Here is a 15,656-nt window from a genome sequence, read left to right as displayed (position 1 = left end):
GTGAAGAGGGGGGGTCAGAGTGTTTGAAAGTGGAACAGAGCCGGAGGCCGCCATGCCAGGGGCCGCCACGCAAATATGTAATGTATCCGTCCTCAGTGGGTTATTATATTAAGGATATATATTGGCGTGGTGGCCCCTGGGGTTTGTGGCCCTGTGCAGGTGCACAGCTTGCACATGTCTAAGGCCGCCCCTGGCAAAACTGTATCCCCCCTCATCCCCTCCCCCCGCACCCACGCACCCTCACATCCCCGAGTCCCACCTCTTACACACACACACACACTGTTTTCGTCCGTGCGAGGTTTCCAAATGTTAGGCTCCGCAGAGGGCGGAGAAGTCCTTGCTTCCTGGATATCTGCCATTCTTTTTTTGGGTGAAGAGTGAAGGTTGTTGGCTTTGCCGAGCATGGAATGCATCTCCAGCGGGGAGGGCGCGCCCTCCCTCGCCTGAAGAGGCCGACCAGCCCTCGTGACCCGAGCTCACATTTTGGCAGAAAAGCGCAGATATCTGAGATTTCCAAATAAGGGAAGAACCCGGGGCGCACACCTGGGGTGTGAGAGACAGCGGCGGTGCTGTCTCTTCCCCCTCTCCAGCCTCAGTCAGTCTCTGAGTCAGGCCCAACCGGGCTGGGCTCGAGCCGACACGGGGGTGGGGCACGGGGGAACATGAGCTCATGCACCTGGGGCTATAAAAGCTGCTCTTGAGCAGAAGCAGGCAGGAAAAATATACATACATAAAGTCCTGGCTGGGCCGTGCTTACTCGACTCTCCTCGCGCAGCTCAAACGTGAGGGAATTTCGTTGATTGGGAGCGCCTGAGAGGAACGTCTGTGAGCAGACACAGGCGCGAGGCGTCGCGTGCACGTTCACAGGCTCTGAGGCGCCCAGAAACGCAAAAGCCGCGAGGGCAACTGCAAGCTCAACATCTGGCTGGATAGAAAGCGTTTGCACAAAACACTGCTTGTGCACCAAGATCTCCTGCCTGTGAGGGCCTCTCGTGGACAGACACTGGCTGCAAGAGCCGCTTGTGAACTGCTGCTGTTCAATCGTCAAATACAGGTCAGCTTTTTTACTGAATTATTTATTCCCAATAAAACGGGCCCTCTTCTCCCAGATCCTCGCTCCTTCCTTCTCCTTATGTTTCCCATCCCTCACTTCTTTAGCTTTCTCCAATACCATGACGTCGATCAGATTCGAGGCTGTCCATCATTTGTATCCATGTTTTGTTCCCTACTCCACTTCTTTAACAATTCCTAATCTCTCGTGACTCCCCTCTCTCACTAATTCCTCTATTCCTAGGATTTTCCTCTGCCATCCCTGACGCCACATTAGTGCTCCCCTGCAGTCGTTCCCGCGATCTTTAGTCACTCCCGTACCTCCCAATCTGACTTGATGTATCTTTTCTCTCTACCTCACCAATCACAAAATTCATGCTCATCTCCTTGCCTCGCTTCTCTGTTTCCCTTTCTCTCTATCTCTGTGCCACCTGTCTACCGCCTCCTGCCTGTCTCTCTCGGTCTCACTCACGTATCTTTCTATCCCACCTCTCTCCTTATTTAACCGCATCTCTTCTACCTCGCTCCTCTTTACCTCTCGTTTACCCTCTCTTTACATCTCTATGCACCTCACCTACAAACTATCACTGCGTAACCCACCTCTGTCTGCCTCACCACTCACAATACACTTCTCAGTGCCACGTCTTTCTACCTGTCTTTCACATTTTTATTCTTAGTCAGTCCCTCATGTTCCCATCTATCTCTTTACCACTCTCTGGGCTTCCCTCTACCCCTGTAGTAGTTCTCTCCAGTCCAAACTCTGCTTCCGTTTCCATTGCAGCTCCCTGTATCTCTCCCCATCTACCTCACCTCGGCTCGGCTCAGCTCACTCTCAAACTCATCTCTCTGTGATCCACCTCTCTGTTTGCATCTCTTTCACCTCACTTCGCTCTGCCTCTGTCTCAGCCCCCTGTCTACCTCTCCACTCTTTACTTCCTTGCTCTATCTGCAGGTCACCCTCCCCTCCCACTTTTCTCCAATGTAGAGTCAGAGGTCACTGTCCAGACAGGGAACGAGAAGTGTACACATAGAAGGAAGGATGTCATCCGCGAGGAGGCAGATGAAGGGAATTTAGGAGAAATGTATCCGATTTCTCCAGATGGAATGTAGAAAAAAAACATGAAGCAGTACTTTTGTTTTCCGTGTTAAAGCGAGAATGCCAGTTGTGAAGGATGATTTATTTTTTATTACGAATATCCTGCAATTAAATCTACAATTTTACGCAGTATGTGTGTATGCCCTCGGGCGCTTAATATCCACCCCTCACCTCTTTCCTAACAGGGCAAGTTTGATATTCAATTACACTTAAAATATTGTTGTTGGTCTGATCTGGGGAGCGTGGAACGTATACAGAGGAGACATCTGTGAACCACCGAGAGAGGATTTGGATGAGGGTTTGTCGGATTGAGGTTTAAAATGTTACTGAGGGACTGTGTGCTGATGAGATCTGCAGCTTTGATGGTCCTCTGCATATTGTAGGAGAGGGAGGAGCCGGGAGGAGTCCTGGACTACGTCACTATTGTTATGATGATTCGATGAGGAATATAAGTCTACTTGCCCTATGGGAACGCTTTGTGGTTTTAATTGACGGCTGTGCTCTTGTTGTTTGGTACTGTTTGGTTCAACGGTTAAAAGCGGACCTTTATGCCTTCCGACATGATCGCCACAGTAAGGATGCACGATAGGAATGGTTGCCGCCGGGCCTCAGGGATTCCGGCTAAATGGCTGTGTAAACTTCCACATTCCCTCTTTCTCACTGAAATGTTTGAGGCCGGCCCCAGAGGTTGTAGGCATTCAACTGTGTCTTGATTTTTGTGTGCAATAAAGGTCTTTGGAAAAAAAAAAATATATATTGTTGTTGCAAGACAGAAAAATCGATATTTAAGCACAGAAAAAAATGGCTTTGGACAATAGCTGTTCAAACTTTCCTTTGCTCACGATTTGGCTTACGGATGCAGGTAGATTTGTGTGCCCTTTTTCCGAAAGTATAATGTACAATGGCACCTGGAGTTCATGAATAAACGGAAAATGATATTGAAGTCTCTAGTTGTTCTGGCAGAGAACCCCAAATATATGTTTGCCAAGGCTCTGAAAATCCGTTATGATGACCCTGTGTAGGCCATGGTTTTTTTATCTGCCTCTTGTTCTACCCATATGTCTTTTCACAGATTTCCCTCTCTTAGTGCAGATATCCGTCTCTTTTGTTCCCCAGTACCACACTCATTTTTTCTTCCATCACTTGTTCACTAGCCGTTAAACACTTTTTCATTCTCACAATCACAGGCCTTCAATCACTCACTCCCCTGAGACCCTTGGTTGTTTTATCTCCCACTCTTTCCTAATGCCCCTTAATCATCCATTGGCTCCTCTCTCATCCCTTTCCACTTTCCTTTCTGAAGGCCTAAACCCAGTGTCATCTGTCACAAGGTGGTCACTCTCCCTACCACATTTCCCAGGTCATCACTACCTTGCTCAGACTCTTATTCAATGCCATCATCATTGTTCTTTTATAGCAGTATACTAACATGCTTCTGGTCTTCTGAGTGCTATATAGGGAGCCAAATGGTGTGAACTAGAATGGCAGTGTTTATTGTGTCCATTTCTCTCAATCCCCTTCTATCAGTCTATTCTCAGCCTCTGGTCACTCGTTCCTCACTCACACTCCCTTTCTAAATTATAACCCCCACCTCACTCATTTGTCATAATGCGCACCCTTTACTGCATCCCCTGCTCCCCAGATCTTCATTATACCGCTTCTTGTGACCCAAGCTGGGACTTATTCCCCATTATATTCTCCCAGGCACACACTCAGTTTCCCTAATCTCTTATAGCAAAGCCCCAACCATTTCCTCCCACATCTTTACCATGCCATCGCACCCTTTTCTTGTTTCCTCTAAATTCTACAGACCCTCACATGCTTATTTCCCTCTCATTCCCCTTTTCTTGCTCTTCCACATCCTGACTCGCTTTTCACCTTCTCCAGGCTCACAGCCTTCTGTATCTTTCCACATTCTAGCCTCCCAGGCACTCCCTCACAAGCTCCCTTCCCATCATTCTAAAGATTCCCTGCTCTCCATGGACAGGACGTATTTAATTCCAGTCTGGTAGCACAGTCCATATCACTCACTCCCTCATCATGGTTTCCAGACATATTAGCCCTCTATCATTCTCCAGTTCCTTACTCACCCACATCTTTTGTCTACCCGACCATTATTCACTCTTTTGAAGTTTACTCCGCCCCTCTCTTTTGTTCTGTTGCCTCCCTTTCTTATTCATTGGATCTGCCCTCACCTCCCCAACCAAGTTCCTCAGACCTTCTCTGAGATTTAGCCCTCTTGCTTCTCTGGTAACTCACTCATTTACCCCTCTGATGGCTTCCGTCTCAGTCACATCCCTTCCGGCCTACCTTCTCTGTTTCGCTTTCCTCTCTCATTTCCAAGGACTTCATTCTCAAGGGCATCACTCACAGTCCTCTCTTGTTCCTCATACTGTCACCACCAACTCCATAATTCCCTCCAGTCCTTTCCTTTTCCCAAAGTCCTCAATCTCTTCCTTTCCTGTTTAAGATCAGACATCAATGACACCTCAACATTAAATGAGTTGTAGATATTAATGTTGCAAAGTTCTAGGGCTACGCACTGTCCATAAAACACCACAATCAAATATGCAGATAACATGAACCACGCCTACACCAACAATGCTGCTACTCACACAGAAAAAAAAACAGATGCTGGTCTGTGACTTAACCCTTGAAACATGGGCATGAAGGTACCCAAACCCTACAGCGCCGTGAGGCCATACTATTGGGCAATACAGCGCTATACCACTTTTTGTTAACATAACACATCTTTTTGCCACATTAGCAACTGGGAAAGGAGTCTTGTGGGGATAGGGAACATACCTGCCAACTCACTTTCATTTGGAGAGTGTCAGCCACTACTGAGAAACAGAATGCCTCCAGAAATCTCAGTGGCCTCTTTTCCTATCTATATCGCCCGCCAAAAACTGTGCGTTCTGCATTTACTTCAGTGGCGTCACCCTGGTAAACATCTGGCTTCACTTCATAGGCAAGTCAGGAGGTTGACAGGTGGGAGGGAAGGCAGAGAGTGCCATATGCATCTGTATCTTGGTGTGGAGGCATCAGAGATGGAACTTTGAGATAGGAGAGTCTGGTTATGGGACCGTGTTTTCAGCCGTGAATGGTTCCATTCATTTCTACTTTGAATGCAGTTATTGCTGTAAAATGCCACTTGATTCTGCCAGTCATGTGATTCAGTTTCTATATTGGAATCAGCATGGAGTCTGGAACAAAGCTGACTGACATATCATCTATACTATTATATACCACTACAGAATTACATACTATTGTGAACAGGTAGGGTTCTATAGTATTAGTATATAATGTTCAATTATATGTTGTGTTATTGTTTGCAGGGATGTTTTAGTAACTCTCGTTCCCTACATCCGCTCTCACTTTCATCTATCACGTGTTTCACAGGGCTTACCTCCCCCCCACTCCTTGACTCATGCCCTTATAGTCTTCCCTCAATACATTTCCCTTCATATTTCTATATTTTTTGTCCCCTAGGCCCATGTCTTCACTCACTCTCAGCTTTAGTTGCCCAGACTGTCGTTCACTTTCCTCATTCTCTTTCTCGTTCACCAGTACCCCACTCACTCACCTCCTCATTCTCAATCCTTATGCTCTGAATTACTTACAGCCTCTTTTGCTCACACATTCCCACCCACTTTCTCTCAATCTCTTGTTCCGCAGGCTGTCACTCACCTTTCCACCTTCCTCCATTTCAAAGTCTTTTTCCTCGCTACATTATTGCCAAACCATTACTTACTACATCTAGGCTTGTGCCTCTCACTCACTAACCCTTTCTTCTCTAGCTCTCACTCGCCGTCTTCTCTGGCTCTGTAGGTTTTCACGGTCTTTACTGTCCCTCTTTTTACCCCTACCCGACTCATTTTTCCTCTAGCTTCTCAAGCACTCGTGCTTATGTTTCTTCTCACAAACTTGTTCTCTTCCCAGACCCTCACTCATTATAATTCCTCAGTCTTTCATTCATCACCTTCTCGTTCTGTATGTAGGGTCTCATTCAATCAACCCTGTTGTTCCTAAAACAATCACTCACTTTTGAAACCTCTTTTTTTTTTTAGGCACTCATGGGAAACATTCGGAAGTTGATTCTGTGGGCTCCCATTGCACTTTTATCTCTGCTTCTACTTGGCTTGGCATCAGCAACCTCACAACCTACAGATGGAAACATTGCATCCTCTACTCCCCTGAGCACCCACCAGGACTCTGTTCTTCCCACAGAGGAACCCCACATCACATTGCCGAAGTCCACAGGTCCTCCCTCTCGTGGCCTCCGCACCACATTGACAAGGATCCTCTTTGCTATTCCTGACCGTGAGGAATATGACTACACAGCCGAAGATGAGGACGAGGACCTCTCCGAGCCAGCCACCCCCCGGGCCCCTGCAGTTCCTTGTGATTATGATCGTTGTCGCCACCTACAAGTACCCTGTGAGGAGCTACAGCAGCTCAGCCGGTGCCTGTGCCCGGGGGTCTCTGGATCCCATGTGCGTCCAGATCCGCCCAGACTAGGCGATATCCAGGAGTCTGAGGGGGTGCTGACTGTACATTGGTGCTCCCCATCCTCTACTGTGGACCAGTATCGCGTTGAGGTGCGGAGGGATGACAGTTTGGAGGCCGTGAGGACTGATACTGTGAACTCCACCCATCGCCTCATCACGCTGGAAGGCTTGCAGTCAGGCAAGTCCTTCGTGGTGTGTGTGGTGGCAATGAACCAGGCTGGTTCCAGCGAGGTCAACCAGGCAGAATATGGGCCGTGCCGGAAAGTCCAAATGTCAGGCACCCAGCTCCGCTATTTGTATGTGGCCCTGGGTGCCAGCGCTGCTGCCCTGCTGCTGGTGGCCATTTTGGGTGTAGCCTATTATTATCACAGCCGCAGGAAGAAGTCCTTATTGCACAGCTCCAGAGATACCACAGTGCCATCTGGTGTGCCCAACATGTCCTACCGAAGTGAGAGCATAGAGCAGCTTTGAGGGACACATAATTTGGGGTTTCCCCATGCCTTCACCACTTGCACTTCTTGAACTGCACATTCTTCATTCATCAGTCTTAGAAGGGTGTGCTTGCAAGAGCTTATTTTGTGGCGGTGTGTTCCGGTGTTTGATACCAGCACTTAATTCCTAACACCGGTGCTTAATTACCATAGTCCGCCACAATGTGGCGCTGTCTGTCTATTTTCGAGAAGATCACTTTAGCAGAGTGCTTAATAATTAATTGTACATAAAAAATAATAGCAATCAATTTTTTCAGCTTTGGGTAGCCTGGAATAATCTAAACTGTCACATTGATAGGAATATGATGTTTGGAAGGTAGCTTTGGTACTGCCATTTGATAGCACTGGCAGGGGCAGTGGGTGGTATAAGTTGCAGTTGCCTCCTTAGCAACACTTTTGGCCATGATTAATATTATTATTGGCCCTCACTAAAACTCCAGTCTTGGTTGAGGTGTGCGGCATCTCCCATTACAGCAAGAGCTCGAAATGAGGGATGGGGTATCCCTTGTACCTCATGTTTCTTCTCTTCAGACTGGACCTAAATGGGGTCCAGTCTGCTGTAGGGTGGGTTGACACCATCCTCAATTCTTTTGTGTCTTATACATGGGCTTATTGGGGCCATGGGATCCCTGTTCTCAAGGGATGGCCCCTCTCAGACTGCCTGGATCTAAGCTGGAAACAGGGTCATGGCGGCCATCAAGGGAGCTGGACTAATCCTTGGCTGTGGACAGGCCGTCACTGTTGGCACTGCCCTGTGTGGGCACCACCTGAACATGCATTTCAGTCAATCTCAGGACTCTTATATCATCTCATTGTAAATGTATAGATATTTAAAGTAAATTATTTATATTTTTAAGTGAAATTGTCTTATTTGTTTTGACTTGCGTGGTGATGGTATTCTTGTTTGTGTGAAGGCAAATTCACCAGCTCTATGCTTCTCCGTCCTCACTACGCCTCAGTTTCTTCATTTTACCTCTAGGAATGATTCAATTGAGAATTCTGGGCGCTAGTTACCTCTTCCATGGGAAGCAGAAGTCAGTAGAAAAGTGGATGGAAATTTGTGTAGGTTATAATGAAGCGGGAAGTAGTACCCTATGGCCATAGAGGGATGTATCCAAACTGGCCATGATTGGCTGGAGGCGATGGGCCAGCGGATGAGATGGTCAGATCTCTGGGGAAGGAGCAGGTTAGTTAAACAAGTATTGGTAAAGCATTTGGGTCTGACTTTGATAAGCTGGTCCAATTGTTATTTTTTTTTTAAACATAAATATTGCAAGTGTATGCCACAAAAACAAAAAAGCACGTGCCACCTATACTTAGTGGTACAAAAGGGGGTGGTGATGGACGGAGCATCTGAACCAATCAAACACTCCCACCCAGTCAAAAGATCTGGGTTTGATCCATCACCGTTCTTTAGCCCACTCTGCCACCACAGTTCAGACATGGCTATATGCAAATCAGTCTGACCCTGTGCCTCATGGGAACAGTCCAGCCCGAACTGCCAAGCCATGCCTCCACTGGACCGGAAACAAGCTTCCGAGGACCGGTTTCTGGAATTACAGCCGTCTTCAGCCTGGCTTGCTTGAATACAGTGGCAAAGTGAGCAAGGGACTCACGTCTGAGCATACCCTGCCACACTTATGGCGGCCAAAGCGGTACAAAAGGGGGTGGTGATGGACGGAGCATCTGAACCAATCAAACACTCCCACCCAGTCAAAAGTTCTGGGTTTGATCCATCACCGTTCTTTAGCCCACAAGCCACATACTTAGTGAGCATACACTTGCAATAAAAAATGTAGATTGAAAAATAAATTAACCATCGCATATAATTTAACAATCCGGGTGCTCCTTATCAGGCAAGTGACTTAGAATAGGTTTGGAAACCCATTTGAGTTTTAATGCACATCACACACAAATAAAATGTGACTCTTTTTGATGCAAGGGAAAGGTACTATTGGTTCCTAGTTACTGTAATCTGAAGACTTAATTTAAACACACAATGATGGAAAAATGAATAAAAGGTGGTAAGAAAAAAACATTTTCAAAGTAAAGTATTGCCCCCCCAGCCTGGTATTTAAATGCATATTTTAAGGCAAATGCACTAGTGTTATGAGGAAAAATGCCCTCATTCGTAGCGTAAGATTGCCAGTGGCTGAAGTGAGATGATCCTATACCGAATGCTGTATGTGAATGTGAGTGGAAGCAGAATGTGAATGATAGATGAAAAACAGATCTCTAAGATGAGCAATGGATGGTTTAGGTATCTGTTTCCTAGACACAATGCCATATACAGCCTGCACAGAGACGTGCAGAATCCGTTGGTTTTACCCAGTGAACTCTTCTTGGGCTGTCATTTCACTCTGGGCAACACTCAAGGTAAATCGCTAGCCTGAAGAAACAAGTTTGCATTTGCGGGGCATGGTGGGAATCCTTCTGAGCCAGAAGAGACCAGGAGAGTCAGACTTGGTCATTCAAGGCCCCAAAATAATTTCATGTGCTGCTTGTGTAGCAAGAACCAGGACCCAAGAAGCTCCTGGAAGGTAGGTGGGTTCAAACGGTGGGTGGCAGATGGTATGTATTCTCTATTGAGGTGGCAAGAATGCATGACTGGTAATGCTGTTTAAAGAATGCAATGGCATTTTGAGGGATAAACACGCTTGTATATTGAGACTATGGATGGAGTTTCAAAGGATCTACGTAGAATATTTACCCACTCACCTCCAGATCTCAACTAATGAGGATGTAAGAAGAGCTGGGATGGAATGGGATGGGAGACACTGCTACATACCTGCCTTCGTGCCTGACTGGGCCTCCTCTTGGTTGTAAGACACGGGGCTCATAAAGAAGAATCATTGAGATGTTTGGCGTCCACCTTCCAGTTCCTAAACACTTATGCCGTGCTGCTTTTGACTGATTTCCATGGCTCTTGGAAACCATGTTTCCTAGGGATGTCAGTCAGAATATTTTTTTAAAATATAATTTGCCCCTTTCTCCCTACTAGAGGTTACAACTGCACCTTTACTCATAATGCAGTTTATTAACCTAAATATTGAGGCTTACCTTAATTCTTCTGGGAGATGGTGTGATATCACGTCCAGTGTGGTCAAAGTAGCTCTGATTTTCCAGACTGGCTGAGGAATGCCAGGATTATTTGCCCATCTCAGTCATGACACATGCACACCTGTCCACCTCAGAAAGGGAAATACTTAGGGACAGATCTATCAACACTTTGCGCCGATGCAGGAGCACCTAAAGTGATCCAAACAGTTGATTTGGGTTTTACCTTTCAGCGCAAAATTTGCTTTGTACTGGGAAGTAGCCCTACAGGAAAGCAAAGTATTGTTATGTGCAGCTTTGGGCTATTTGGCATCCTTGGGAGGACCATGTGTGGGGCATGGCATTTCCATGCAATCTCTGAAAAATGTTGAAGCAAAGGTCACTCCACTAATATTTGTAGACCAGACTTTTACTCCTGCCACGAGGATGTGTAGATTTTTTTGCAACATTTGTAAAAAGTTTTTTCTTCCTCAATTTTCAGACTTTGCATATTTGCTGTACTGTAGAGCACACATACAAGCTGGAAACGTTTTAAACTATATTAAAGCATAGAGTTTGTACTGAAAGGGTATCCTTCCAGTACATAGCCTATGCTAGAAATCACACAGAATCACTTGCACTATGGTGCAAAAGTATGTGCATGGTGCAAAACTGCATACATATTCGTGTATGGTAGTGTACTTGGTATTGGTGTGCATCATAGGCCCTCTGGCTGCCCAGATTTGTGTGTAAAGGTGTATCCTTAGTTTCCCCAGAGTAGAGGAAGTAATCTTTCTTGCTTAGATTATGGGTAGACTGCCTAGTTAATGGCTCCTTGTCAAGTATTGGGGACACAACCTTTTCAGTGTTTTGAAGTCTAAGCACCCCACTATGTAAAACTCATTCAGTTTTCAATAACCTGACTGTCGCTTTACCCCTGAGTCTGTGTGCGTGGTAAGGTTGCTGTAAAATGTGGTTGAGATGTCTGCTTGTGGAATGCATGCAGGCCTGCAGTATTGTGGTCTCAATTAGCAAACACGTGGCTGATGAGGGGTGATTCTCCATAGCCGGTCCCAGGATGCATGTTTTCCGGTCCAGGGAGGACCTGGCTTGGCAGTTCAGGCTGGACTGTTCCCAGGGGGAGCAGGATCAAGGCTGATTTGCATATGACTGAGTCTAAACTGGAATGACGAGACGAGCAAAATAACGAAGAATTAAACCCAGATCTGTGACTGGGGGCGAATGTTTGACAATATTCAGCATTCCGTTCATCATCTTGATGTGTCTCAATTAGCAGCATACCTCTCAACTAACTCTCATTTAGATGGTGTCACCTGCTTGGCCATAGCTTCACCCCTCAAACAAGCAAAATGCGTTCCAGAAATTTTCAGCCGGATTGCCTGCCCAGAAAACCTTTCTCATTCTTCCAAAAATGTTTTCACCTCTATTGATTTCAACAGGATGATCCCCCAAAACCAAATCACCTGTTTGGAGGATGGACAGGCTTAGAGATATAAGACGTCAGACTATTGACCTGTTCCGGTTCCCCTAATCATGTCTGCAACAAATGCTCAGCCCATAAAATGTATTGGTTTTGAGATGTGTGGTTTGAGCTGAAATAGTATTTCTTTTCCAACAGCTTCCCCCAGTTAGACGCTAAAGTTCGTACAAAAATTCTCTATTTCTTGAGTGGGAGACCACCTGAAAATTCCAACAAATCTCTTTTCTGATTAAGAGCCAGAACCTGAAAGGGTTCCTGGAGTCAGGACCTTGAAGGGCAAAATCCTCAAAAGCTTTGTGGCTCTGAACAGGGCATACTGAACACAGAACTCCACACTGCCCGCTTCCCTTCAGTTGGAAGTTCAGTGAGAGATGGACATCAGAAGCATCCATGGAACAGCTTGCCAGCCATTATGGGGCAATGAAGCTGCCCAATAAGCCTGAAACCTGCATGTCTTCCTTGTTAGAGGACTGAGTGGCCTCGCAATAATGACTACAAGTGAAGGTGTGCACCTCTGATTAGTGATACTGCCCTGCACCAATGGCCCAGTAACTTCACCCTTGTCCCTTCTTCAACGCAAGTCTCTGCCCAGAGTGAAACAGAGCTCCCTTTTGTTTGGTCCCAAACATGGCAAAGTCACCGGCCTGTAAAATTGTCGATCCACCCGCTCTATTATGACTCTGGTGGATTGTCATGTTTCCTCCACTGACCAACAACCTATCAGATATTGGGACGTCACCAACACTCGCCAGGCTGTCTGCCATAGCAGATGTTCCAGTGCCTATTTTTCCATATTTGGGACTCGCAGGAAAAGCCTTGCGGTCCAGAACAGAAAAACTAAACAAGCAATGCAATTGGTCTCGCATTACTGAAAGTTGCAGCTATTGGCGTTGCATTATTATTTGCAACGCCACAAGGTCAAACTTTTAACCCCTTAACTGCAGGCGTTATTCCCCTCCTGTGCGGGGGGAGGGGGACCGCGGCGCCGCGGTGCTCATGCCGAGCTGGGCTCGTCATGACTCTGCCCACTCCCATAGAACATCCGCACAGGTGTGGAATTCAAAACGCGGGGGAGTGGTGCGGCCGTTATGACGTGCCCAGCTCGTCATGAGCACAGCTCTACTGTGCCTCATAACGAGCTGGGCTCGTCATCAGCAGACAAGGGGTGCGAACGTGGAGTCAAGAGATGTCCAGAGCTGAATATGGTGGAGGGTCTTTTGCCAAGATGGCGCAAGTAGACCTCTGCACCCTGGCTGATGCTGGCAAACACTCAGGGACATATTTATGACTGCAGTTCTGTCGCACTTGCACCACGCAATGGTGTACATGCGCACAGCAAGCCCAAAGTACGGTTTATGAACCCACGTAAGGCCGCCTTGCGTGGCCATGAGTGGCTTCATAAATTCAGAGTAGTACAACACAGCTGCCCTGGTAAAATGTTCCATTGTCGTTGCGTGGGTGTTCGCGTGCAACACCCATGAATTTTGACACGTTCCCAGATTTACCAAATGTGGCAGACCTGGGAATGCACCAAAATGCTGCGCCTCCCCAAGGGAGCCGTAACAAGGAGAAATATCATTCTTTCTCCTCGTTAGTTCCTCTTTCTATGTGTGCTGCATTTTGCAGCACAGATAGAAAGAGGCAAATGCCCTTTAGGATTGTTTTTGTGCAGGAAGGTGCCCCTTCCTGCACAAAAAAATCCTGCATGCAACACAGACACACTTGCACCATGGCACAAGGATGCCCGCCTCCATTGGTGCTAGGCAGCCCCTTGTGCGCAGGCATGCTCCATATTGTAATAAATCCCACAGCACAGCACAGTGACTTGCTCCACTGCGTTACTTTTACATAAATAGGCCCTTAAGTAAGGTTGAATATTCCTAAAACAGGAACAAGCTCATAAAAACAGTGAGTGGAGGAAACACAGTTTACTATTACAATTTTTTGTCATTACAGGCAGGATCATTTAACCGTAAAAATGACAACATCTGAAAAATCTAGTCGCCCTCTTATTCTTCCTGCCCCTTTGAATCAGAAATAGCATCAACTGGGGCGGGAAGGATCACACGAGAAGGAGGCACAGAGGTATGCGCATCTGACACTCATGGAAACGGGGTTAGTCTGGTGGCCTGCGGCCTGCGTGAGCTTCTTTCCCCTGCTGTGCAGGATGCGGGCCCTCCAGGCTACCCGGCTGAGTAAATATGAACTGGTCCAAAGAAGGAGGCGTCCTAATGAGAGGGGATGTGACCAGAACCCCAAGCAGGGCCTCTCTCTAAGAGCAAACCCAGGCGTGTCATATCCGGTGCCGGATATGATGACATTGCGCAGGTTCTTTCTTGTGGGCAGTGCATTGCCGATCAGTCATGTGGAAATGACACGCAGCGTGACTGTGCTTGCCGCGAGGATGGGTGTAATATTAAAATTTTCAAGAGCCTCGAGCCAGTAATGCTCGGCACATTTGAACTTAATCAGGAGAACACCACGTACTAACGGGCCTATTAGGTGGTCTTTCAGATCACAAGAGGGGCTCACGCTAATCACACGACTCGGGATATCACATATCCGCAGCGTCGAGCACCTTACAACAGTCTCACGGACCGCGTGGGGGTCTCAAACACCCTTCCGGAGTGTCAGAGGTCAGAGACCAACTCTAGGCTCACTAACCCCACCATTCGGTAGATCCCGCGGAAGGGAGTGGGGGCTATGCTTCCAGTCCACCCCAGGTCTTACAGACTGTCAAGTGGCCGAGTGCTTCTTTTTCATGGCTCTTATAAATCAGGAATCCAACACTTTCCAGACAGCCACAGAGTCTTCCAGACCACCGAGGGTCAGTCATACTACCTAGGGGTTCCACAGACTGCCCTGCGTTGTAACTGAGATAACACCCAAGGGGTTTGCACACCATCGAAAGAAGCTCACATGGGCTGCAGCAGGTGCAGTGGCACCTGAGCCCAAAAGTGTCAAGTGTGACGGGCACAATTCACACTTACTAGGCCTGTCTTTTAGCAGGCGACCGGGGCTCTATTTCATTCCTAGCGTTGAAGCCCTTTGCTCCACCCAGGGGCGTAGCTATCATTAGTGCAGCAGGTGCAGTGCACCGGGGCCCAGAGCACTGCTCTGACCCTGTGCCTCATGGGAACCCAGACTGGAATCAAGCATCCAAGGACCGGTTTCTGGCTATCAGCCTTCATTCAGCCTGGATAGCTTGACTCCAGTGGTGTGGAGAGCCTGGGACTCACGTCTGAGCAAACCCAGCCCACTCGGGGTGAAAATTGCAAAAAACACAGTTGATGGACAGAATGTAGAACAATGTCATACATTCACCCCAGTACAAGTATCTGGGCCTAAATCCATCGTTTTTTTGCACTCCACACCACCCTGGGTTAGACACTGGCTACATGCAAATCAGCTCTGACCCTGTACCTCATGGGAACAGTCCAGTCCGAACTACCAAGCCATGTCTTTCCCAGACCGGAATCAAGCATCCAAGGACCTGTTTCTGGCTATCAGCCTTCATTCAGCCTGGATAGCTTGACTACAGTGGTGTGGAGAGCCTGGGACTCACGTCTGAGCATACCCAGCCCACTCGGGGTGAAAATTGCAAAAAACACAGTTGATGGACAGAATGTAGAACAATGTCATACATTCACCCCAGTACAAGGATCTGGGCCTAAATCCATCGTTTTTTTGCACTCCACACCACCCTGGGTTAGACACTGGCTATATGCAAATCAGCTCTGACCCTGTGCCTCATGGGAACAGTCCAGTCCGAACTACCAAGCCATGTCTTTCCCAGACTCACGTCTGAGCATACCCAGCGCAATTTTCACCCCGAGTGGGCTGGGTATGCTCAGACGTGAGTCCCAGGCTCTCCACACCCCTGGAGTCAAGCTATCCAGGCTGAATGAAGGCTGATAGCCAGAAACCGGTCCTTGGATGCTTGATTCCGGTCCGGGAAAGACATGGCTTGG

The 15,656-nt window shown here is 47.4% G+C and overlaps 1 protein-coding gene across 1 annotated transcript; it reads left to right on the top strand.

Moving 5' to 3' along the window:
* The first annotated feature begins 724 nt into the window (after positions 1-724).
* Positions 725-8,004, top strand: LRRN4CL (LRRN4 C-terminal like). Its single transcript, XM_078660482.1, has 2 exons — positions 725-1,054; positions 6,217-8,004. Exon 2 carries the CDS (start codon positions 6,223-6,225, stop codon positions 7,126-7,128), a length of 906 nt encoding a protein of 301 aa, XP_078516608.1. The 5' UTR covers positions 725-1,054; positions 6,217-6,222; the 3' UTR covers positions 7,129-8,004.
* The last annotated feature ends 7,652 nt before the right edge of the window (positions 8,005-15,656 follow it).

This window comes from Lissotriton helveticus, chromosome 9, assembly GCF_964261635.1.
Source record: "Lissotriton helveticus chromosome 9, aLisHel1.1, whole genome shotgun sequence".
NCBI lineage: Eukaryota > Metazoa > Chordata > Amphibia > Caudata > Salamandridae > Lissotriton > Lissotriton helveticus.
This window is presented reverse-complemented; position numbering and strand designations above follow the sequence as displayed.